The 23791-nt window shown below is 39.3% G+C and overlaps 1 protein-coding gene across 8 annotated transcripts in view; it reads left to right on the top strand.

The window, feature by feature from the left end:
- MAP3K20 (mitogen-activated protein kinase kinase kinase 20) overlaps positions 1–23791 on the top strand; it is a 91024-nt gene that overhangs the window by 15927 nt on the left and 51306 nt on the right. For 7 of the 8 annotated variants that reach the window (XM_040561107.1, XM_040561106.1, XM_040561105.1 and 4 more), the window contains 5 exons: positions 14097–14184; positions 19398–19499; positions 20243–20308; positions 21308–21336; positions 21438–21575. In XM_040561107.1, coding sequence (XP_040417041.1) covers positions 14097–14184; positions 19398–19499; positions 20243–20308; positions 21308–21336; positions 21438–21575 — 423 coding nt within the window. Of the gene's footprint in view, positions 1–13374; positions 13385–14096; positions 14185–19397; positions 19500–20242; positions 20309–21307; positions 21337–21437; positions 21576–23791 lie in introns of all 8 variants that reach the window. The other variant, XM_040561108.1, reaches the window with a different exon arrangement.

Here is a 23791-nt window from a genome sequence, read left to right as displayed (position 1 = left end):
TTAATAATGCTAGATGTGTTTGAGACAGACCTATCGAAGGTGATCGCTTATAAATAGTGATTGCTGTTCTTTCATTTCAGTGAACTACGCACCTTTAATTTTATAAACTGATGAAAAGACTTTTTACTTTGACTTCTTTGGGATGTGTCTGTGTGTGCTGGGGTGAAGAGAGTGATACAAGTATGTAGAAACAGGCAAAATTCAGAGCTGTTGAACTGGTTTTGCTTTTGGATGTTGCCTTGCTAATACCCCCTTTAAGAGTTTGTGTGAGGGCCCTAAAGGCAAGCACGAGATCCATAACCCCACTCTTCAGGTCTGCTCTTCACTTTTGTTTTTTCAGCTGTTCATGACTTTGTACTTTATTGTGAAGCTTTCTCTCTAAGCTCTTCCCTCTTGTGTAGAAGTTGGCAGTAATGTGGTTGCTGGCACTATGTCCCAAGTGCTCTGCTCTGGTCCCATGGCAAACCACTTCCCTGCTAGTGCGGTAGACCTGGATGGAGGGCTGTAATTTCTCACTGACAGGGAATAAGGCTCAGTCCTCCCAGGGTAAACAAGCATACTGCTGTTACTTAATGAATTTGAAATTTGCAGTGTGAAACCTCCTGCCTTTTTATTCTTGTGTTATGTGGTACACTGTAAAAAGGGAGAGATTCCTTGCTTGTTCCAGGCAGTGTTACTGAGATGAACGTTGAGTAATGGCACTAACAGGGTGCCTGCCTCAAGAAATTCTTTCAGGGTAAGTGACACGTGATTCTGTAACAACACTGGCATCGGCTGTTAGCACAAGTGACATGTTCGTTGCCTTGAAACTGTGACCCGAGTTTCTTTTTTGGGAAAGAAAAAACCTGCAGACCCTTTCAAAGACTAGGGCAGTTGCTTTGTTTGTCTTTTAAAATCTGTATTTCTGCCTTTTTGCTTGGTCAGTGTTTAGAACCATTAAAAAAGTAAAAGTGACATGGGGACCAAGGTCCTGCAGCTAAAGCTCCTTTATAATTACATATTCAGCTACAACAGTACAAAGGAAAATGAGAGTCCCTTTTTCTTTATGTACCACGTTTCAGTTTTCCCTTAGGTTTAAATTGGCATTTTGGACTATGTTCACTGGAGCCACTGAAGAGCTTATCAGAAAAGGAAGGAAACAGAGGGAGGGAAAGAAAGATGGATTTCCAAATGACAACCTTTTGAATAGTTCAAGTTCAATCCCTAAAACAAAAAGTGGAATCTTTTTTTTTTTCTAAATAATGTGCTCTACAGTCTCACCTCTCATCTTGAGAAACATGAAAGAACAAGTAAAAGAGATGACCCAAATCACAGAGTTCCTTTGAAAGAAGAAATTCAGCTGTTTTGAACACTTACAATCAAAGGAAGTGGTTTCCCTAATTACATGAACTATGTGAAAGCTCTCAGAATAGCTCTTCCACCCCAGGATTCCTTGCACTTTAGAAGTTTGCATAAAAGCTCACATGGAGAATCAGATGCAAAGTGTTTGATTCAAATTTTATTAGGCAGAAGTGAGCATACATTCGTACCTCTGGATTTGACAGCTGGTTGGGTTTGGACCACAATCCTGGTTTTGATGGATTTCTGTCCTATACTTTAAAATCTTTCACTCTTCAGGTTCTCTGGTGAGACACCCCTTTCAAGAGAAAAGTGGAAATGAAAAAATGGAGAAGGGATAGAGGGGGCCTTTTGTGAGCTTTCAGTTGAGGATTCTTTACTCTGATTAGGCTATTCATCGTTGTAAAAATCCATCCATGTACACAGCTTTTAAAAGAATGAGCGATTATATTTCCTCTCATTTTAAAGAAGCCATATATCTTAAAATATATGTTTTGAAGAATTGGGATCTGAACTCTATAACTTCAGTATAATTCCAGCACCACCATCTACTTCAACCTGTCAAAGTTCTGAATTCAGTACAGCTTTTCAGCAAAAAATCAATCTGTTCAGAAGGCTATTACACCTTATGCTTTCTTTTTGTACATACAAAATAATAAAGGTATGTTAGTCTGAACTAAGTAGTATATATGAAAACAGGCAGGATACTTCTAAAGGCTTAAGATCTGTGTTCCTCAAAATTTTCTGTTCAAAAAAAGGTTGTGTGTTTTTTTTTTTTTTTTTTTTGGTGGTGTGGGAGCAATGGGAACAAGTTGTATCATTAAAGGAGAACTTGAAGCAATATCAAGATAATTGTCAGTTGTAGGTACCTACAGTTAGGTGCATCATTTACCCAGTTGAAATGCTTTGTTTTAATAAAACTCCAAATTTTGGCAAAGCAGAGTATAACTTTTTGTTTGTTTGTTTTGGTAGGAAACGTTTTTATTTCTCAAACAGTTTTATTAGTTAAAATCATAGTTAGATTTTAGCAAGAATTACGAGCCTCTGTCCTCTAAGTGCTAGAGATAGGTATCTAGTCTTTACCTGGTTAGGACTAAAAATGATACTTCCTTGACAAACTGTGTCTGAAACTGATAGGACAGTCCCTGAAGGCACGATATGCAGTTACTAGTGGGTGAAATCTTAATTAACTATATTTGCCAGCTTTGTAATAATGGGTAATAGTGGGTGCCTTCTGGATGGACAGGATCAGCCAAACTCTCATTATACTTAGAGTGATAATAAGATATCACTACCTGTTTGAAGAGAAGAGAGGTGTTTCTTTGGGTGCTTTTTTCCTACCAATACTGCATCTTTCCTGTAAGAGGTAACCATTCTAAGCTCCGTGTCTTCTTTTTCCAGGCAGAAGGAAAGACTTTTCCCTGGAATCAGGGCACAGTGTCCCAGAAGCAAGCATCCTCAGCAGACCAGTAGTGTTGCAAGTACAGAGCGCAGCACAGTAGCAGCACATACTGCACAGGAAGATAAATGTTGCGTAGCTGTGCAGTGCGCTGGCAGGGTATTGGCTGGGTAGGAAGGAGTTCTGTCTGTGCCTTGTAGAGACCTGTGTCTTGGGCAGTGAAGCTTTGCAATCAGCTTTGTTGGAGGATGATATTGTTTGGATGAAGGAGAATGCTTAAGGTTATCCCAGCCTTACTTGTCTTGAAGGTGGCATGGAGAGGCACATTTGCTCGTGTCTGGTCTTTGTTGGGGGTTGATTTCCCTCCATTCGTAAATTAGAACGGTTCTCAGATGAATTTTTGCATACCTCTGGCATTGGAAAGTGGGAAGCAGTGGTATATGTGATGCTGTTACTTGTCCACACCAAAAGACGTGCTCCAAGTTTGAACGTGCTTAGTGCCAGTGACGTAGCATGTAGCTCCTGGGCCCTGGATCTGGCTGCTGAGGTCTGTTCGTTGTAATGGACTTTACCAATGTAACCCTTGTCGTACCTGGAGTAGTCAGTGGGGGGGTGGGACTGTGGGTGCTGCTACAATAGGGCTCTTACAGTTTTATGTTTGACGGACTGATAAGATACATTAACGAAGAAAGAGAAAGCTAACTAGGTAGCATTTGCAACAATGTATAGTACTGAGCACTTCCATGAGTGCTGAACTCTGTGTTTTTCCCAGCACTGTTTTCTGCCCAGGAAATGTAGGGTCAGATAGATCTCTGTGGAGCTCCACCAGGAAACTGGGTGAGATGCTCACCAGGCAGAAGTTAAACTGTGAGACATTTATCCTTCTCCTTAGTGTCTCCTCCTATTGTTTTTCTTCTGATGTGTAGATCTTTACTCCATCAAACAGTTGAAGGAAGTGCCTCACCTTGAGACCTGTCTGGCCAAACTGGAGGAGGGACAACTATTTGGAGATACAAATTGTTTTTGCTGCACTCAGGTTCAGGCTGGATCTTTCATTAGCTAAAGCATGTTGTCCTCTTAAGCTCTTCAGGTACAGCCCATGGGAGAGAGGTTTCATTATTATGCAGCACAACGTGACTATGGCTCTAAAGTTCCTGTGAGCTCATGAAATATGAAGTTCCAGCTTCCTCTTTACTGTTTCATTTATTACAAGTCCTCAGGAAGCACAGTGCAGAGTGATAGAGGAAATAGCGTGAGTTATTTTGAAATCACAAAATAGAGTATCTCAATTTTCTGTCTGGCCTTTTAAGTGTTCTTAATTTCCCATTAGTTTTCTATGCGGTCTTCCTCACATTTATTTCTGTCTGGAATTTTTCAAATAAAATGATGAAAGGGAAAATTAAGATGAACTCTGAAGGTGCAAGTTACTGGTATGTAAGTAGAAACTCACAAATGGAGAAATGGCAAAGCTGAATGTGGTTGCAAGATGTTCTTTCCCTTTACACGTTTCCCCTAAAATACACTGTGGTTAAGTAGTGGAGTATTATTACAGTAGTGTTGGTTTTGCATTCAACTGTCTATTTACTGCTTTTTCCTACATCCGTATTCTTATAGAAATTGTGGTATGCTTGTACATGCAAGTTAGAGCAGTTTGAGAATTAATGGCAGGTGTGACACTGTGATTTCTTCCACGCAACTCTCTTAAGAGGAAGTATACCTGGTTGCATTTGCTCTCTTCTGCAAACCATCAGAAAGAATCGGGAAGGGGTCTCGGGCTTCACGTTCCAAGTTTGGCTTATAATTCAGTTTTGCTTTTCCTGGTGGGTTCTAACTGCAGAGTCAAGTTTGCAGCATTGACATGCATCAGGGTTGCGGTACAGCCGCTCATTGTGTCGTAACTGGGGAAGGAACTGTCTTTGGGGCATTACTGTTTGACTGGAGAAGAGTAGTCAGAATTCTGGCTTAATTTGGAATCCTGATACAGAAGTTGTGCAAGTCCACTGCTCTTTGTAGGTCTGCTGTTCATAAAACTCAGAGCCACTGCCTTCGCAGGATACAGGATCAGTCTGTAAATAGTATCTGTCACTCTTCTAGATAGGGTCTTTCTAGATTTCCAGTTTCTGCAGAGTTCAGAGATGCTGGTATTCAGGTTACTGCCTTTTAAAAAATATATATTTTGAGGCTTACAGCTTGTATTCATATATAGATGAAGTTAAAAAAGAAGAAATAAAGGTTTCTTTTCTGAAAACAAGTTTAGTATAATGAGGAATAGAAATAGTTCTTAGTAAGCAGATGGTTAGAAATAAGTCTATATAAGGAAGTCATCAAAGAAAAGCTACATCAGAAAGATATAGTACAGAAGTACTAATAAATTTGTTTTTGATACTAAAATTATTTTTTAAATATTGCTATTTTCCCCTAAAGTTCTTATTTTAGTCATTGTTTTATTTGAAATTTTTTAGTCTTAATGGCAAAAGATTGAGGTTCCATGAAGGCAGTGTGAAGAATCCTCCCCAAAAGATAAGCACTGGATCTACTTTAAATAAAAGTAAAAGCTTCAAATTTCAGGAGTTTTGTCTTGTTTACTCACTTGGAGAAGGGACAGGTCAGGTTTTGGTGCAGTGTGGTGTCCTGTATTCCCAGAGGCTGTTCTTGCTTATTGTTAATCTAAAGTAGGTGAAAGGGAGATCTGCCTGTAACCTGAGGCAGGAGGGATGCTTACTGCTTAAGTAGAGAAAGAAGATGTGGTAAGTCACATTCCTATAATGCATAGTGGTCAGAGATTCAAATTATAACGATGACTTACTTTCTTAAAAACCCCAGATCCTGTGAACTTGTGCCATGGCATAAGTAAATGTGGTGTGAGCAATGCTTCTTGTAACTGGAGGAATCTCAGACACTTCAGGAGAAGAATTGTCTGTAACTAGCAACTATTTTCTCTCCTTCGTTTTATGTCAGCTGGTTACAGCCAGAATTTCTGTGCTGAAAATTTTGTCTTTTCAAAGTAGGTGGTCTCTGAGTAGGGAGCAATTCTGTGGTTTTCTGTAGTACCCAAGGAACAGGTAATTTTTGAGTGATAACTCAGGGGAAGCCTTCTACAGAGCACTGATAGCCCATTTGGAAAGCAAAACCCCACATGGTTCCCCAGCGATTGCTGTTAGAATTTAACAGGGAGGTATTGCATCTTGTGCTATTTTCATGAGAGTGGGGCAGCCTGTCCTGTTGGGGAAAATTTTATGGGATTTTAATAGTCACTGGGGTTCTTGTAAGTGGGTTCCCCATCAAGCATCACCCCTATCATTAGCTACAGTAGGTTGGGCTTAAATGATGCTAGGTGGGCTTACAGTGAGTGTTCATCAAGAACATGACAATTTTTTTTTCTTGGTCGAAGTACAGTTTTTATGATCGAATTTGAGGAAATACTTCAGAACAAAGATGATAATTGGTTCAGAAGAGTGGAGCAGGTTCCATGACTACAGCTGCTGTTATCTTTGTTGGTGTCTTAGCGCTAACTGGTCAGCAAAAGCCACTGTATAATGAGATTAGACTTGTTCTTCTGATTTGTCTTATCCAGATCCCTTACTAATACTCTGTAGACCTCAGGCTGAAAATCAGTGCTCTAGCTGGATAAATATGGACTTAGTTCAGATACCTCTTTGACATTATTTTCTCTGCTTATGTTCCTAAGCGCTGCAGGAAACTTCACTGAAAGGTGTTTAGTTTTGCCCATCACTGTCATACCAGTATGTCTTTCCACAAGGCTGATAGGAGATTTATAGTGACTTTGATCTCAGAAATAGTTTCCATAGATATTATTCCATTTGTTGGGTTTGAAAAGATTAAGATGTTGCATATTAGCCATGATACCCATAATATTTTTGACTGGAAGATGAGAGTGGAGTGGAGTGAGCAGGAGGCCAGAAAGTTTTCATGTTTCATTATTCCCTGGTATTTTCAAACTATCGTGGGTTTTGCTGCTGTACTCCACTATTCAAAGCAAGTTTGTGCTCAGAATACGTGAGAGGAAATGGAAAAGTTTCCTGACATTGAGAGAAGAAATAATTACTGAAAACAGACTGCTCTATGGGAGCTCAGGTATTTCAGACATGCTGTTCAGTCCACACATAATTGTTTCTACTCAGTTGCTGGTGTTGCTTTGCAGTTGGAGACAGCTTCTCACTGTACATTGACCTGAATAAAATATTTATCATATTGCTTAATTCTAAACTCTTACACCATTACAAATACATAGTTTACGTGTTTTGAAGGTTCTACTAACTGTGAATACATATACGTGATATCTGTGCCTTTTTTTTTTAAATGGTAGCGTAGTCGTACCTCAAAATGCAATTTTCAAGCTTATTAAGCCTTTTGTAAGGATTTTCTGCAGACAGTGTAGTTGTTTGATTTTATCCTAGATGCTGCAGCTTCTTTTATACAGCCTCTTCTCTTTTTAAGCCCCTGTCATGGGGAAGACCAACAGCATGATCCTGCAATCACTTGGTTACTTCTGGGTGGACTCTGTTTGCTCAGCTGAGGTCCTGCAGTGGCAAGATCAAGTCAGTTAGCTTCATCTAAATTCTTTTTACTGTATAAGGCAGAGGGTCTGCTGCCACATAGCAAGGAAAAATCTTACTGTGATTTTTGGGAGGGACTAACTTGCTTTCCATGAGCTGAGCAAACCTTTATTTTACGGTATTTTGATGGGGATGTTCTGAATTCACTAGATAGTATTTCTAATGCCATAATCTTCAAATTATCTTTAAAACTGCGAAGTTAGATTGGTATTAAAGTTTACAGGAGATTGTGAAACTCAGTTTTCTTTTCAAATGGTCAATATCCAATATATTTTACTACTAAAAAAAAGGCTACAACGTAGAAGTCAATGCAAGGTATTTTAAATTGGCTGTTTCTGCCACCGTATTTCCAAAAATGAGAATAAAAATTGTGTGGTGATATAATACAGCAGATTTAAAATGACTATAAGACAATTGTATAGCAATGAGAGTTTGTTACTTTCCTTTATTTTTCCACTTTTAATCTCTGGAGCTTCAACAGTGTAGGACGTAATTTTGGATGCAAATTTGATGCTTTGAAACGTGCTCAATCAAAATTCTTTTAAATACATGTTTTGTATGTCATAGTAGATGTACTTAGGAGAATGTAATTCTGCTGTTTACGGCATTGCTGGTGGTATCAATCTGAGAATGTAATGTAAACCACATAGAAAATAAGGGTTAAAAAACAGTATCCCAATAACACTGAATGTATGGCTGTCTTATAAGTCATAAGAAATGCTAAGTTTTAACTTCTCAGTAATGGGCTATAAAAAACAGCTTTTAATAGGGTAAGTGGTCCTCTAAGTGAATACAAAAAACGAACCCCAGCCTCACACAACTTTAAGTAAGATGCAGCAATAGTTTTAAGTACTGTGAGTGCCTTTTGAGATAGTTGATAACACGTTTGTGCTGTGAGAGTGCCACACTCATCAAAACATGTGATAACTGTTTATTGCAGTTAAAAGATCTCGCTGAGGATCCTTTGATTTTTCCATGTTGATGTGGTTTTCGTTCTGCTTTCTTATTATCAAAGACAATTTGATAGGTTTAACAAACATTCTGTTAATGGGATTATCGGTGCGGTTTGCTTATTAATAGCTTTCTTTTTGGAGACAACAGAGCACAAAACCTTTTTTTTTTTTCTTTACAAAACTTTGAGAAAGCAGACAAAACAGTAGGCAAATTCCTAAGTTTTTAGTTTGTATCTGCTTGATTTTCTTTTTAATGTTCCAAACTGTAGTAATTGAATAATATCCTTGCTGAATAATTGTTCTTAGGTGTTGTATATTTTTGAAACTCTTTAGGTCTTTCTTTATTTATTGCATGTTTTGACTTGAACGTTTGTCACCAGTAATAGATTGTGGAATGAAAATAATCTAGAAAGAGCTAAATTACATAAACTGTTTCCATATCCTGCTCATTAAGAGCTATATTCAGTTTAACTTTTTTAAAAGGATAGAATGAAGTAATGAAAAATAATTTGCTTTGGGTAATTTCTGGCTCCTGTCAAAACCTTAGCATTATTTTCAAAGAATCTCCATGACATTGTATAATATTTATGTTAAAACATGTAAAACATAAATATCTTCTGGAAAAGTATCTGTTTTTTGGCTTAATGATTTGTCAGCATTACATAAAGAAATTGTAAGCCTGTAGTTTTAGTTGCTGATTATTTTTCAGACATAATATTAAGACAATGTTTTGGGCTCCTTTACCTAGGGAAATGAATCTTATGTGATAGCTCTGCCTCCCTCCTTCCAATAACTTCTGAGCTAACTTACTCTCCTATTGTCAGCTGTGTTTGAGAAAGGATTGAGCAATACTTTATTCTCACCTTGCTTACGAAAACAAAAGTTTTCATAGAGGAGAGAGAATCCCCCCCACACCCAATAGATTAAAAACTGTATTGTAAGGGGCAGTGTAGTGTATTAGACATCAGTTAGTTCACAGGAAAGCATTTCTGAGGTATTGGGAAGCTGTAATTTTAATGGACACTGAATGAATGTATTTTTCATCAGAGATCTGTAAATAAAGGTTTAGGATTAATCTGTGTTAGCATTCTATTTTTTTATTTGATTTGATTGTTGGAATCATTTTAATAAAGCATCAGCTGGCCTCTTCCAGCTGCCCCTTTAATAGACTGTAAAGACATGAGAGTTGCTAAGTCACAAACCTCCCAAGAACATGACAAAGGTCAAAGCCTTTAAACTGCTACGAGACTTGGAAAAAAAATCTTTTTAAAGCTGCCTTAAGTGTGTATAAATACCTCCTTAATAAATGTGACAAACATTTCTTTGGAAAAGTAAATAACCAAACTATTGCACAATATAATAATAAATATTAGAAGGCACTTAAGGATTGTTGTATTAATCAGATTCCTTGAGTAGCTAACCATTTCTAACCCTGTAATTTTGCACAGAGCGACGGTGCCTCTTGCTGTGCAATTAACTGATTTATTAACAGCAGAGTTTGTTGGCTGCTGGCTGCCTTGATGTCCTTGCATTTATTTCCCATGTAAGTCCCAAACCAGCGGGCTCAGACCAGGGTAGAAGGCAGGCAGTACTTTGTCCTTTCCAGCCAGCTGCTCCACAGGTACCCAGAAGAAATGGTGATTAAGTTGCTGTGGGACTGCTTTGTCCAGACTTGAGCAAAAAAGTCTTTTGATGCTGAGAAAACACTGTAGACAGATGTTCTTTTGCAGGTCCAGCTGTGCTGGTGGAATATGTTCCTAGCTCAAGCTCTCAAATCATTTCTCTTGACTAGAAGTGTGAGTTTAACAACTTTCCAGCCCATTTTCAGGGCAGAGAAGAGTAACTCCATCAGAGTGAGTAGATTGGTCTTTGCTAACTTCAGCTGAATTGGGACGGGAGCTCTGACGAGAGCAGCTGGTGTGAGGAGCTGGCAGGCAACAACACAGCTGTACGCAGAGTGCCTCGGTCCGCAGCCTTGCTGCGTCTGCGGCTGCAATTAAAGATTTGACGATGAGGCCTTTTCTGCGTTCCGGAGTAGTGCCAAATCAGCATCAGATGGCCATTGCTCACACCTGCAGTCAGCGCTGACCTTGAAGATGTTTTCAGAGCTAAGCTGCTTGCTGTTCCCTCCATGTACCTCAGCAGGCCTTGGGTCTACTAGCACCAACGCGGTGTTGCCCTGAGCAGGAGGCATCCTTGGAGGAGCTGCTGGAGGCTGGTGGGGCCCTGTGCAGCTCAGGCCTTCCACTGGCAGGGCGGCTTCTCGCCTCTTGATCCACATCTTGGTGGATCTGTAGGGCAGAGTAGGCATAAACGCAGTGACAGCAGGCTGCTTGGAGCTAGCACGTGGTGTCTCTGCGGCTTGCTTTGCCCACTAATTGTGCTGCTGGCCACACTGAAAAGCCACATTGATGGTGTCTGCTCAGCAATTGCTAAATACTGACAAGGTCAGGAAGAAAACCCTGATTTTACTTGCTGAAAACATTCAAGATACTAGTTATTTCTGCATAGCTATTTGGACTAGAAGGGTGAGAGCAGTACTAGCAGCTCTTGAGGCAGCCGTAGTAGTGTGTCAGCCATAGATGAGGTAATTGACATTTTCACTTATGTCAATAGGCAGAGATTAAACAGGCATAAAAAGAAATTATCCATTAAGCACTGTGATCCAGTCCATGGTTCATAGTACACAATTAGTTTGTACACTGAGGGATTATCTGAGTTCCTACTTATACTGTAGTTGTGTCACAAATAACTTGAGTGGGTTTGATTTATATTAGTGCCACAAGAACCACTAAGTGAGAATTCAGTTAAAATGTTTTTAATGTAATTTGCTCAGACCTTGACTTTCTTTATAAAATTCAACCACTATCAAGAGTGTGTATTAGGTTTGTTTAGACTTCTGAATCTTTTTGCCTTCAAGAAGTGGTATATAGTCTGTTGTTCCCTTTAGCAGCACTCAGGCAAGGAACACCGTTTCACCCATGCTTGTGGTGTAACTACAAGGTTGATAGTTTTAGCATGGTTTGTTGATTGATAACAGACAGACTGTGACTAAGCTTATCATGGGATTAAACACAATATTCAACTCCATTGCAATCACCTTGTATGTCTGAAGAAGTCCAAGAAGTTTGTATCAGTGTGTTTGGGGTGTGCCTTTCCTTCATCTGAGCATCCTCTAGTTCTGTTTCAATCCAACATTAAAAAAAATAATATATAATAAGGTAACTGAAGACTTGTTACTTGTCATCACCATGGCTTTAGAAGGAAATTGATGCTCATTTAGGTTATATAAGATAGATAGCACCTTTACCAAAGGAAGCGAGTGTGTCAAACCCAAGCCATAGAGGGCTGAGTTCTTAAATGGCCTCCAGGTAGATAGATGCATTGTGAGATTTTCTTCCAGGCATCTAGGAATTTGGGATTTAACAATGAGTTTGGTGCTTAAAGGTGATTCTAAATATTCTTGTAAGTGCCTAAGAGGCCTTTGAAATACTGGTCTATAACTATCACTTTGTAATTTGTTATGTGAAGGTCACAATCTTTCATTGAAATATGGCACCTTCTGGTCAAAAAAAGTACAAAAGCTTCAAAGATGTGGATTGACTTGCATCTGATTCTCGCTGTAAGGAGTAGGTGTCTTTAAATTGCCTAATATATTTCACAGCTGATCTACAGCAACTGAAAAGAGCAAAGCATGAAAGGAATAGTCTAGAATTGCTACTGCTAACAGCAGAGTGATTAAAACTGTTTAGAAAGGATTTCTTTTACAAGTAATGGTCCTTAGAAAGAGTTGGTAATTTCTTCTTCTCTGGTTCCTAATTTGGGATATCTGTGTGCAATTAGAAGGTGCCTTTCCTTATGCTTAGATGGAAGCTTGCTTTGGCGTCTGTTAAATCCAAGTTTAGAATATGAACATCAATTTTAAGATGATGTTAATAGCCTCAGTCGACACAGCATTTCTTCAAACTCCTGGAACATGATCTTCATGTGCAGTATACTGTAAATAAGATAATCTTGGAAATTCAGAAATAATTATTTCTAAGTAATGAGAGCAGTTACAGCCCCTCCTGTTGCCCAGTGGCTCCAGTGGGGCTCTTGGGGGCTCAGCAGCGTCTTGTGTGGGGCTGACAGCAGCCAGTGGGCCTGGCTGCAGTGGGGCAAAGGGCTGCGCTCCTTGCCTGTGCTCATCCCACAGTGGTTTTGGTCATTCTCCAAAAGATTTGTCTAGTGCTACTTCTGTGGCAAGGACCTGAACGCCTCATGCCCCAGTAAAGTTAAACGGGGGGCCAGTCATTTCAATTCTCTCACGGCCTATTTCGGTACGTATGTTGTAAATGTCAGCAAGTAGTGTGTGCAGTGTTTTGAATACATGGATTTTAAGTACTGTACAAGAAGATGGTTGTATTCAAGAAAAGACAGCCTAGAGAGTTTGTCTAATGATGCTTGTGGCCTGGTGTACCTGTTTCAGTCCTAACAGTATTCAGGTAGACAGTCAAGGAGTGCTGGGTGTCTTGTTTATCCAGCAGGAGTGCTGGTAGGAATTAGAGGACATTCCCCAATTTAGTATTTCCTGAAGAAGATTAAAGCATAATACAAAAAACTTCTGAAGCGTAGGGGGCTCTGCTAGCCCACGGAGGTAGAGTTTTGAATGAGTAGGCTGTCACCAGTATCCCAGAGGATGCTACTGAAGGAGGTTGGAGGGTGCTGCTGGTACAACCTGCAGTGCTGCAGCTGCAGGGGTCTGGCGCAGAGCAGGTGGAGGGCAGAGCTCCTGCTGCCACAGCCCTGCCTGGCATGGCGGATCCCGCTCAGATCCTGCAGCTGCCTCTAGGAGTGTATCTGTTCATCTGCAGGCGAGTCTTCCTACATTCACTTAGATAGCTGCCAGTTAAGTTCTTGGATGGCCTTGCGGATGAGTCGTGGCCTGCAGTGTGATTTTCTGGGAACAGCATAGGTTTTAAAAATGATTTTTCTGATACTGTCTGTAAGTAATGCATTGTTAGAGAAAAAAAGTATAATGTTATATATCTGTATTTGCACAATACTTACATTTGTTTAAAAAATGTTTCTAAAATATCTGGAATATTTATTTTAATGCACTATAGAGATAAAAAGAGGTAAAACTGTTGTGAGACCTCAAAGGAAACATCTGTCTTTTTCCCTCAAAAAACAGGGGGTCCACGTGTCTTAATTTCTGCGGATACATTCTCATTTCTTGCAGTCTCTGTCAAACCTAGAAGCATTTTTCAAATGGAATTCAAAGATTTTGTTTATTTATCCAGAATTTTTAAACATCTGCAGCCTTCTCTGAGAAGCAGTTTCAACTGCACCGCTGGCTATTTGGCAGTCTCAAGCATGCTTGCTGTGCATATTCGATTAGACTCTACAGCGCATGCCTAGCAAACTCCATGTCTCCAGTAAACATCAGATTGAACTGTGTGTGCACGGTATGCTCTAACAGCCTGGAGCTCTGGACTCGCTGAACCCACAGTGCTCTGTGCACAAACACAAATTCTGGATAGAACTGCTACAACCCTGCCAAAAATCCTGAGTCTTTCTTTGAACAAAATTTTCCAGGGCCTTCAGTTTTTCCAGACTTAGCTTCTACATCTGTGCCTTGGTCATGAAAGAATTGTATGATCTTTTTTTCAAACATACTAAGCATTCATCTGCCAAACTATCTCATGTGGTTTTCAAATGCCAATCATTTGTGAACAGTCTTTCCTATATATGTGTGTGTATATATATCCATGGGGGTCTAAAATAAACTAATATAGTAAATGCACTGTTCTTAATTGCCTACCTTTTTTGTTTGCTTGTTTTCAACAGGCAGAAATACTCAGTGTGCTCAGTCACAAAAACATCATTCAGTTCTATGGAGCTGTCATTGAACCTCCCAATTATGGCATAGTTACAGGTAAGCATTTCTTGTCTGACCTTCATCTTGATTCTGTCAAACTCTGATGTTAGGAGGAATTAACTTTACCCAATTTCAGTGTTTTCTAACTGTTCTGGCCTCCTTTGAATGTTACAATGCTCAGCACCACCTACCTCAGCATGAATGGGAGCACTGGAAGTGGGAACCATACTGCTAACAGTTGGATTCTGTGGCATTCTTAACGCCCAAATTCAGCACTACTTTAGATGGAAGCTTTGACTGTGTTTTCTTACCCTTTTCTGAGATTTTCATAAGTTCTCACAAGCACTATGAAAAGAGAAGACTGAGAGTCTGCTCAGAGCAGAGTTGCACCATGAATTCTGCCTGTACTAAAAAAAAATGAGAATCTACATTGTGAACTTCCCTACCACGGGAAGAGCTTGAAACAGAGTCAATGATTTATTAGACACCATAAGACAATTCCCTTTATTCACTGGAACCTGGGTTTCATTCATTCTTGCATTTCTAGAATTATGTGGAGGTTATTTTTAAGTGTGTGGTAGTGGTGTTGTTCTTCTTATCACCCTTTTAAGCTTCCTTCCCTTATCTTAGGATTTGGTGCAGATAAAAAAAAATACATTACAGATTATATGATTTTTTACCTTCTCCTGTACAGGAGAAACTAGGTAAGATGGCAACAGAAAATACACCTAAAGCAAAGAAATCTATAATCTGCTGAAACAATGTTTGGAGAGAGAAAAACCATGAAAGTGTGGATTAGGGGATGTCTTTTGTCAGGGCTGTAACACGTCAGAGAATTTGACTGTAAAGAGTAGTGTACTGACCAAATGCATGTGTTACAAATCTAAGGGCTTTTAATGAAGATTTTACCCTTGTCTTTCGCTATTTACTTGTCTACTCTGTGTACATGATTAGTGGGCTGATGCTCAGCAAGCACTTTTCTATACTTTTCTGTTATCCAGTGCATACAGTGGTAGAGAAGTTGGGAATGTTTTTCATGATCATTTTTACAAAAGAAGAGAATTCCTTTGACTTGATCATAATGCTCTTATTCAAAAAGGACTTCTTTACTGTAGGCATAGGGGACATTTATCTCATCACCACCACCTATTTAAGTTTTGCATGTGACACAGTCTAATATCAGTTTGAAATGCTGCCATTTAGATTTTTACTGTTCTCCGATTTTTTATGAAAGACAGGATTGGAGCTGGTATTAATGTACTCAGCTCTTTCTCTTCCCATACAACATTTTCAGAAACTTCTGATCAGAGGCAACCTTCAGCACTGCAGTTCTGTTTGTGTGGCCGCAGGCATAGGGTTGGTGCAGCTGCCAGGAAAAGGCATTTCTATCACAGGGCTGTCCCACCACAAAGCAGGTTTAGCTGTTATCTGTCACCTGCTGGGCAGATGTGAGGAAATCCAGAACCTGGTCTTTATGAATGTAGGTAACACCAAGCTGTCTGTAGGCAGTATCATCTGCTTGTCGACCTTTGCTGCCCTGGCCAGGGTTTCATTTTAGTGTAAGCTTCTCCAGGAGCTTCTGCTGCAAAGGGTCCACCCAGCATCATGTGCTGGAAAAAGCACAACTTCTAATCAGCTGTTTAAATCCCTCTGATGGTGGACAGAACCTGTGAAAATTCAGTTATTTCCACCTGTCTCTTAGACCTCCTGTTATCACAGTAGATGGCAGTGTAATCCGGTGGGAGCACTTGTGAGATACAGAACTGCTGTATTTACAGGCATATCAGGCTACTGGAGGTCACAGTGTTGAAGCCAGTACTCCAGGGGTGCATGAAGGGTGTCCACAGCCTGCACCACTTGGAGCATGGATTGGTGATAACATATCAGAAAGGAACTTAAATACCTGGTTTAAGCAATAAAAATAGTAAAAAGTTAATAAGTCGGGTCATATAATATAATTATTTGTAATGTAAGTTTAATAAGTGTAAACCAGAGAGCAGACTAACAAAGCAAATGTGTAATCAACACCTCAGAATGATGTCTGGATCAGAAAGTCCTCAGTTTGATCTCACAAAAGGTCAGTGTTCAGAGAAGGTCATTTGACCTGCTTGCCAGTCACAGGACAGAGAACAGCTAAAGTGGTTTATTATGTCATTGGGAATGGGGACTCTTTAACTATCTGTGAGAAGGAGACTATACTCTGTGTGGTCCAATGACTTTGTTATTTGAGGAGCTCTGAATCCATCCTGGCTAAGGAAAAAACATTTTATTTTGAAACTGCATTGGGTTCTCTGTGCAACTTCCAGGGAGTCTGGAGTCCATGGACTCCAGCAAGGCTCCATTTCCCCACACTGTTTTCGAATGGGAGCGTGACTACTGAGAAAAGAAATGCTAATTGTGCTTGACTTATCTTTTAGAGAGATGTTCACTTCATGGTCTTCTGGGTAGTTTTCAGTGCTGCAGTCTCAATCTTGTGTTTAGTCAGAGATCCATGTCTTGCAGTCTCAATCTTGTGTTTAGTCAGAGATCCATGTCTTGCAAGAGAAAATCCCAAGCAAGAAATCCTAAGAACTTAATGATTCTTGAAAATGATGGAGATTAGGGCATTCAGCCAAGCATTGGCATGTACTGAGTATTGGCTGTACATAACATCTTATGTGGGATTGTCAAATAGTTCTCTGGGAATGCCCTGTAGGAATGAGAAAAGCCACATGTGCAGTCAAAACATGTTTCCCCCACTGGGATGTATGTCAGTGTTACAACTCATCATCCAGCCCCTCGAGCTGCTGACATGAATCACATCGTTCTAGATGTCATTGACTGCCAACAGCAGTCTTGATGTCTAGCTTTCAGATCTGGTTTTCAATCACTGCTGCTTCCTCCCTAAAGATTCTTGCAGCTTGTGTGTCCCCTCTGTGCAGAAGCTTACAGTGTATTCCACAGGGAGGGGACGGTTTGCTATTCACAACTTTTCTTTCTGAAGCAAATACCTCTTATCCTTTATTGAAAAAAATAATCCTGACAATATAATTTTCAAATCCATATCCCCCTTGTAAAAACCCATGGCACAATAAATACAGAGGAGAAATACTAAAGGATCGAGCTGTGTTTATTGAAGGTTGCTCGTCTCCATTCACACAGAGCAGCAAAGGGCTCAGGGATCTCAGTTATCCCTGACCCTGGCGGATCAAATTATGCATTGTAAAGGCATGCAAAGTGTGCAGCCAGCCTATTCCTGAAGAATCCATTTATAAGATATATAATGACATCATGGGTAAAAAAAAGCTGATGTTTTAATTGAGGAAATGTGCAGGTCAGCAGCTTGGTCCTCTTTCGGTGACATCAGAAGCAGCGTGCCTGTCTCCTGCAGGGGCTACTTGCAGCTGACGGTCCTGCAGCACTGAACCAAAACTAACTTGCCACTAGAGTGTTCGCTTGCAAGTGACTTCCTATTTACTCCCTCTTTCCTTTCATTTAGCAATGGGATCTTCTCATATGGCCTCCCATATTCTAGGCTGCAGATTCTGTCTTGTCCCAGAGTTTCTTTCCCCACTCAGTAATTTCCCCATGGTTTCAATTTCATTGTTGAGGAGCAATGTTTACTTTGTATGCCTTTAGTCTATGATGTATCTATCGTTCATTGATTAATACTATTACGAACAGCAATCCAAGTATATTTTGTCATCTTAGGGGGGATGGATTTTGTTGCTGCTTTCAAATGGCAGAAATTAAGCATTTCAATTGTATACCAGCTGGTTTGCCTCATTAGCTATGAAGATTTGGGGAATCTTGTAAGTGGGTTTTAAATTCTGCAGATTGCCCAAGGAGCACACTGAACAGCCTTTGGAGAGAGGGGCGAAAGGCTTGGAATTGCTTCTTGCATCCCCTTACTCTTTGTGCTACTTTGGCTACACACGGCGGCATGTGCTCACTCTGTCCTGACAATCAGAAAGAAGAAAATGTATCAACTTCTTCAGCTGACAAGCAACATCTTGCATTTGTTCATGGTTCACCAAAAAAACTAAATAAGCATAAAGCTTATTTGGGAAATAACAGTAAATACTAAACAAAGGAGCTACAGCCTTTAGGCTGTTGAATGTGACCTGCTGCACATGGAGATTTGCCCAGCTTTGCTTTAGTGTTAAGTCTGTAGTTTCTTCCTTTCATTTTTTGTTAATGAATAAATTACTTATCTGCTCTATTCTTGGATGGGGAAGTAGGAAAATTAATTTTTTATGTCCCTTTCTACTTGCAAACCCGTTCTTCCTAACAGGACACCATATATTTAATACCTGATTTTACTTTTTAAAAAACAAAATAATTATCCTTTGTTATGGGGCATAATTTAAACACAGAACTGCTGATCAGTGGGGAGTATCCTCTTTGAAATAATAGGGGAGATCTGGTACCACCAATCTCATCTGTTAACTGCTGTTCTGGTTGGGAGAGGAACTTTCACTGTTTAAATATGGAAGAATTTCAAGCTATATAGAAGTGGCACTGTGGAGGTTTCCGTTGTTTCTACTTCCACATTTAAAAGTGTGTAGGTGTAATGAGCTTGGTATTCCAGCTCGCAGCCCTGTGAGCCCTGAAAGTCAGACTGGATTCTGTCTGTCACACTTGCAAACACCAATGGGCTGAAAAAGCCTTTGTTTCTACCTGCATGATCCTGCTGTGGGTTTCTGTAGGTGTAGGTGAAAGAAGTTAAGAAAAACTTCTGTTGATGCTGAATAAGGAGCGTAAGAAAACATCTTGCATTCTTAGCTGTGCTGACTTGCCCTAGGCTGACAGAATATAAAGCAGTGAAAGCTTAACACCATTTGCATGCCAGCTGTAAAGTCACAAGTGGACTAAATTGCTCAGTGGCGTGTTACCATTTTTACATAGATCTCTCTCTGAACAGAACTATCCTTCATAAATCTTTGAAAAGAAAATAATCACCAGAACCTTTTACTCCAGAATTTGATCTGCCTTGCCTGAGCTCTCTTTACACCAGAGCTTTCTAACGCCTTTTAATTTTAAAGCCTGTCATTATAGATTATTTTACATTTCTTTTCCCTTAGCAGTAAATTATGTCTGTGCTGGGACAGCCGGAACAAACTACTACTCTACTACTACACTACTAATAACGTTTGCTGCCGAATGCAAATTCTGTCATTAAGCTTGAAGTTGGCTGCTTTCTGCAACTGGCAGAGTTTCTATTAGATCTTTGAATTTAGGTGCAGTGTTTAAAACTGTCATGTGCTTTTTTTTCCTTTTTATTCTAATAGAGTATGCTTCTGCTGGCTCACTGTTTGATTACATTAATAGTAACAAAAGTGAAGAGATGGATATGGATCATATCATGACCTGGGCAACCGACATAGCTAAAGGTAAGCAAGACCAGTGGTGTATGTTATGTCTTACACAGTCAGCAAAGTGTAAAGCTGGAGATTCTTTCCCTATGAAGTCAGAAAAGCTTTCCTATACTTCCTTATTCAAATTGTCCATAAAAGAAAACAAACAACAACAAAAACATCAAACATTTGCTGTTTAATATGTTTCTTGATTATTCTGAGTCGGAAATCATTTCTGGAGTGAAAATGCCTTCTGTGAGCCAGTTTTACTTATGATTTGCCCCTAAGTCCCAAGAGGATAATCTTGCTGATGTAGTGTAATTGTGAGGTAAAGTGCATAATTATCCTTACATTTTATTTGAATTGGTATATTTAAGGAAGCTTGTTCTCAGTAAACATACTGACATTTTTCATATAATGATACAGAACAAACTGTTCTGTCCTTTGGGTTCTCTGTGACCACACAAGAATTAGTGTAAACTAATGAACGTTAAATTCATACCATTCATTTCTCTACACATTAGAGAAAATAACTAAATATGAAGTTAAAAAGCATTAACATACCCATATAGGTGCTCTGAGAGATATATGAGCTTTGCTTAGTGATTTTTACTCAAAGCAGGTTATGGGGACCTTTGCTTTTCTCGCATCCAATCAATACAGCCTGCACATATGCCAGCCTGTAATGAGGATGAGTAATGGGATCTAAAAAACATGACTGCTGATAAGCGAGGCCACCCTCGGCCTGCCTAACGAGACTGTTCCCTTGTTTTGTGTAGGAATGCACTATTTACATATGGAAGCTCCAGTCAAAGTAATCCACAGAGATCTGAAGTCCAGGAACGGTAAAGTAGCAAAACAATAAAATGCTCTGTGTTTACTGTTACCTGTAATTGTAGCACTCAAATCTGTACATGAGCTTTGTGAATGTGCAGAACACCTTGGCTATCAACAAGCTGCACTGGCTGTTGCTGAGGCACAGAAAAGCCTGTTTTCTTCTCCTCTCTCCTCTCTGTTCTGAAGCTGTTGGAGCTCTGCTACTGTCCCTGGCATCATTTAGAGCACTGTGGAGGGCTCTTTTCAAATTGTGTCTGGCTGACCGTGATTGTGTCCATCTTATCAGCTGTCAGAGATTGCCTGGACACTTCTCGCTTGTTTTTTCTATTTGGAATTGTTGAGTACCAGGAAAGACTGGCATGCACCAGACACAGTAGACTGGATAAGACCTATTATTTTTTATCTGAAAATCTTGTTTTTGTCATGGCCTGTTTTGTGGTTTGACAGATAGGCATGTTTTTGAGTAATGCACACTCAGCATAGAGCTGCACTGTTTAGACTGTACTTGGCAGTTGACAAGCATTTATGAAATTTGCTGAATATTGATTTGAACTGAAACATTATCTAGTAGTGGGACAGGAGGGACTCCATTTTAATAATCTGCACAGGGAAATAATAGTCACAAGAAAACTAGATCTCGTTTCAGTTGTAAATTTTCTCCTTTTTTTTTTTCGTTTAACGAATCTTTTGGAGAGTTTGTTGTTAAGCCTAACTGCTACATTGGAGACAAGGGAGATTATCTATATTTTAGTTATAGTTGTGTTGCTGTCTTTGAACTTAGTAAGACCTGAAAGGCTTTGCAGTTGTTCAGAGGCTTTCAGGTATTCAGCAGATGGTCTCCAAACCTGCTCAGAGAAACCAGGACAATTGTGAATGTCTGCATATTTGGGTGCTCGCTGAGCATGGAATTGCTTTCTTGATAAAGTGCAAACTTTTTTTTGCTGTGAAAACATATTGCATTTGTTTTTAAAGGCATACTTGTAACCTATTGTTTTTTTCATTTTTAGTTGTTATAGCTGCTGATGGCGTGTTAAAGGTATGAACACTTTAATTATGTGAGAGATGCTGCTGCTTGACTCAATGTTTTGATGACTGATAAATTAGGTTGACACTCTACTATCTGTTTATTTTTGCCAGATCTGTGATTTTGGTGCCTCAAGGTTCCACTCACATACAACACACATGTCATTAGTGGGCACTTTTCCATGGATGGCTCCAGAAGTTATTCAAAGTCTCCCAGTGTCTGAAACATGTGACACATACTCATACGGAGTGGTAAGTGCCTCTCATTTCTCTCTGCATACTAGCAGAACTCCAGTTCTGACAGAATTCATGGGATGCAAGAACAACAATTCTAAATAAGGACAACAAAAATATCATACTTTTTCAGGCCTCACCCATAATTTGTAATTACGTGTTTGAAAATGATAGGAAGAACAGTGTCTTGCATGTTTGGTAAGGTCCATATCTGATTAGATTAGCAGCATGCCAGTGTGGGAAATGCATGCTTTACCGCAAGTATTCAGCATATGTCAGAAGGCTTGCAAGAACCACTGAGCAATCTGCATCATTAATCTCTGCTTGTGCTTTAGTGAAGCAGAAGAGAAAAAGGTTGTGTTGTAATAGGTGTATACCAGAACTTCCATAAAATGGGGTGTCACTGAGTTTATATCAAAAAGGTAGCCACTTTTCTATGCTTAATTGTTTAAAAGATTCTGGTATCATTACCTGGTAGCTGAGAGAACAGAGACTGTACGTCTTGTGGAGGTAGAGGCCCAATCTAAATATACAGAGAACGCCGGCATGGCTTTGCCGTTTATGTGAAGGGGAAATAATCAGTAATAGTGCATTAGAATGTCAGGCTTGTAGGTAGAGTCATGTGAATTATTTCACTCTGTCCACGGTCAAACTCTAAATTGTTTTTGCTCTGCAATACAAAATAAATAGGCTAGAAAGAGTACTGGTCAGACCAATTATGAGTCTTGCCCCATAGCCTTTCCATGACAGCAGTAATTAATACTTTGGGAGGGAAGAGAAAGGAAGTGGGGTTATAGTCTGCATGCGTATCTGTTTACATAGCTTTTTGGTTTTGGGTTCCACTGTGGGTGACAGAATGGGGAGTTGTTTCAGAACAATATATTGTAAAATATTGTTCCTTTCTCTTTGAGGGGTGGGAAGAGATGTAATGGATGCACTGTAGTTTTAAGCTAGCACCTATGGTCTTACATAGCTAAGCTGATGTCCCAGTGGAAGGCTACATAGATTACATAAACTTTTTGTCAAACAGTTGTTTATAGTGAAAAAAATGAGAGATGATGATGGGGTATCTTACAAATGAAAGGTTGACGGTTTGTAAGGGGAAAGAAGAAGCCTATATCGGCAGATTTAAAATCCTTGCTTAACTGAACTAGGGCACAAATAATAATAGAACATAAGCTAACAAATGTAAATGTTAATGTAAATTGTTACTGGAAGCAATCACATATTACCCACTGAAGGGAAACATTCCAATTCCAAAACAAAGAAAAAATGTTAGAGGAGAAAGTCCAGAAAAGGTCTTATAGTTCAAGACTGCTCACATAGTCATCTTGGTGTGAATTGACTTCAAGTAACATTCTAGAAGTGAGAGAAGGTAAGAAATTGTTTAATATTTTATCATATCAAGTATTACCAGAGCTGTAGGAACAGTATGTCACACAGAGTTTACTTTTCCTCATCCAAGAAGTAAAGCTCCTTTGACAGTTCTGTGCTTGAAGGTAAAACTAAACTACTCTCAGTATGAAACCAGTTCAGTGTTACTAGAATATTTTAATGTGGTTATGGGTCTATAGTGCTACTTCAGTATGCCTAATAATATTTGACCCACATTTTTAATGTCCTGTTTTTGAGCTAATGTGCTCTACTATGGGTAGAAGCTTATGAATTCATAAACACTTAGAAATGAATTCATCTTTTTATAACTCCAATGCTATGTCTTGGAACACCATTGTTTTCAGAGGAGATTCAGGGGTAGAAATGAAGAATGGCAGTGGCCCAAGTTCTCAGTTGATGAAATTACTGACATAATGGAGTTGTCAGAAAGCAGGAAATTGTCAGAATGTAACTTTGAAAGTTGGAGTCTCCCTGTTATAAGTGTTGGATTATCAAAGAATTAGTTAGGAGACTGAAAACAAAAAAAATCTTAGAAGGGGTATTTTTGTCTTGTCAAATGATTATCATCTGTAAAAACAACATTTAAAGAATCGTTTTTCAAAGTGTAACACTTGCCAGCAGCTTTTGTGCTAGAGAGACAAATCTGCATTTCTTCAGTTAAAGGCTTGTTAACAAAGAACAGAATCATTTCAAATGTAAACTAGTAAGATGCTAGGAATAGATACTCTGTTCATGGTATTTGTTATCATTCCTATAAGTTCATTTAATTTCTTTCCTATTTGTTTTTTTTTTTTGTTTTTCCTGGCTGGCTTTTCTTTCTACAAACTAGTCTGTGATTT

Source organism: Cygnus olor, chromosome 6 (genome assembly GCF_009769625.2).
Source record: "Cygnus olor isolate bCygOlo1 chromosome 6, bCygOlo1.pri.v2, whole genome shotgun sequence".
NCBI lineage: Eukaryota > Metazoa > Chordata > Aves > Anseriformes > Anatidae > Cygnus > Cygnus olor.
Note: the sequence above shows the minus strand (reverse complement) of the source record. Positions and strands in the feature narration are given on the sequence as shown.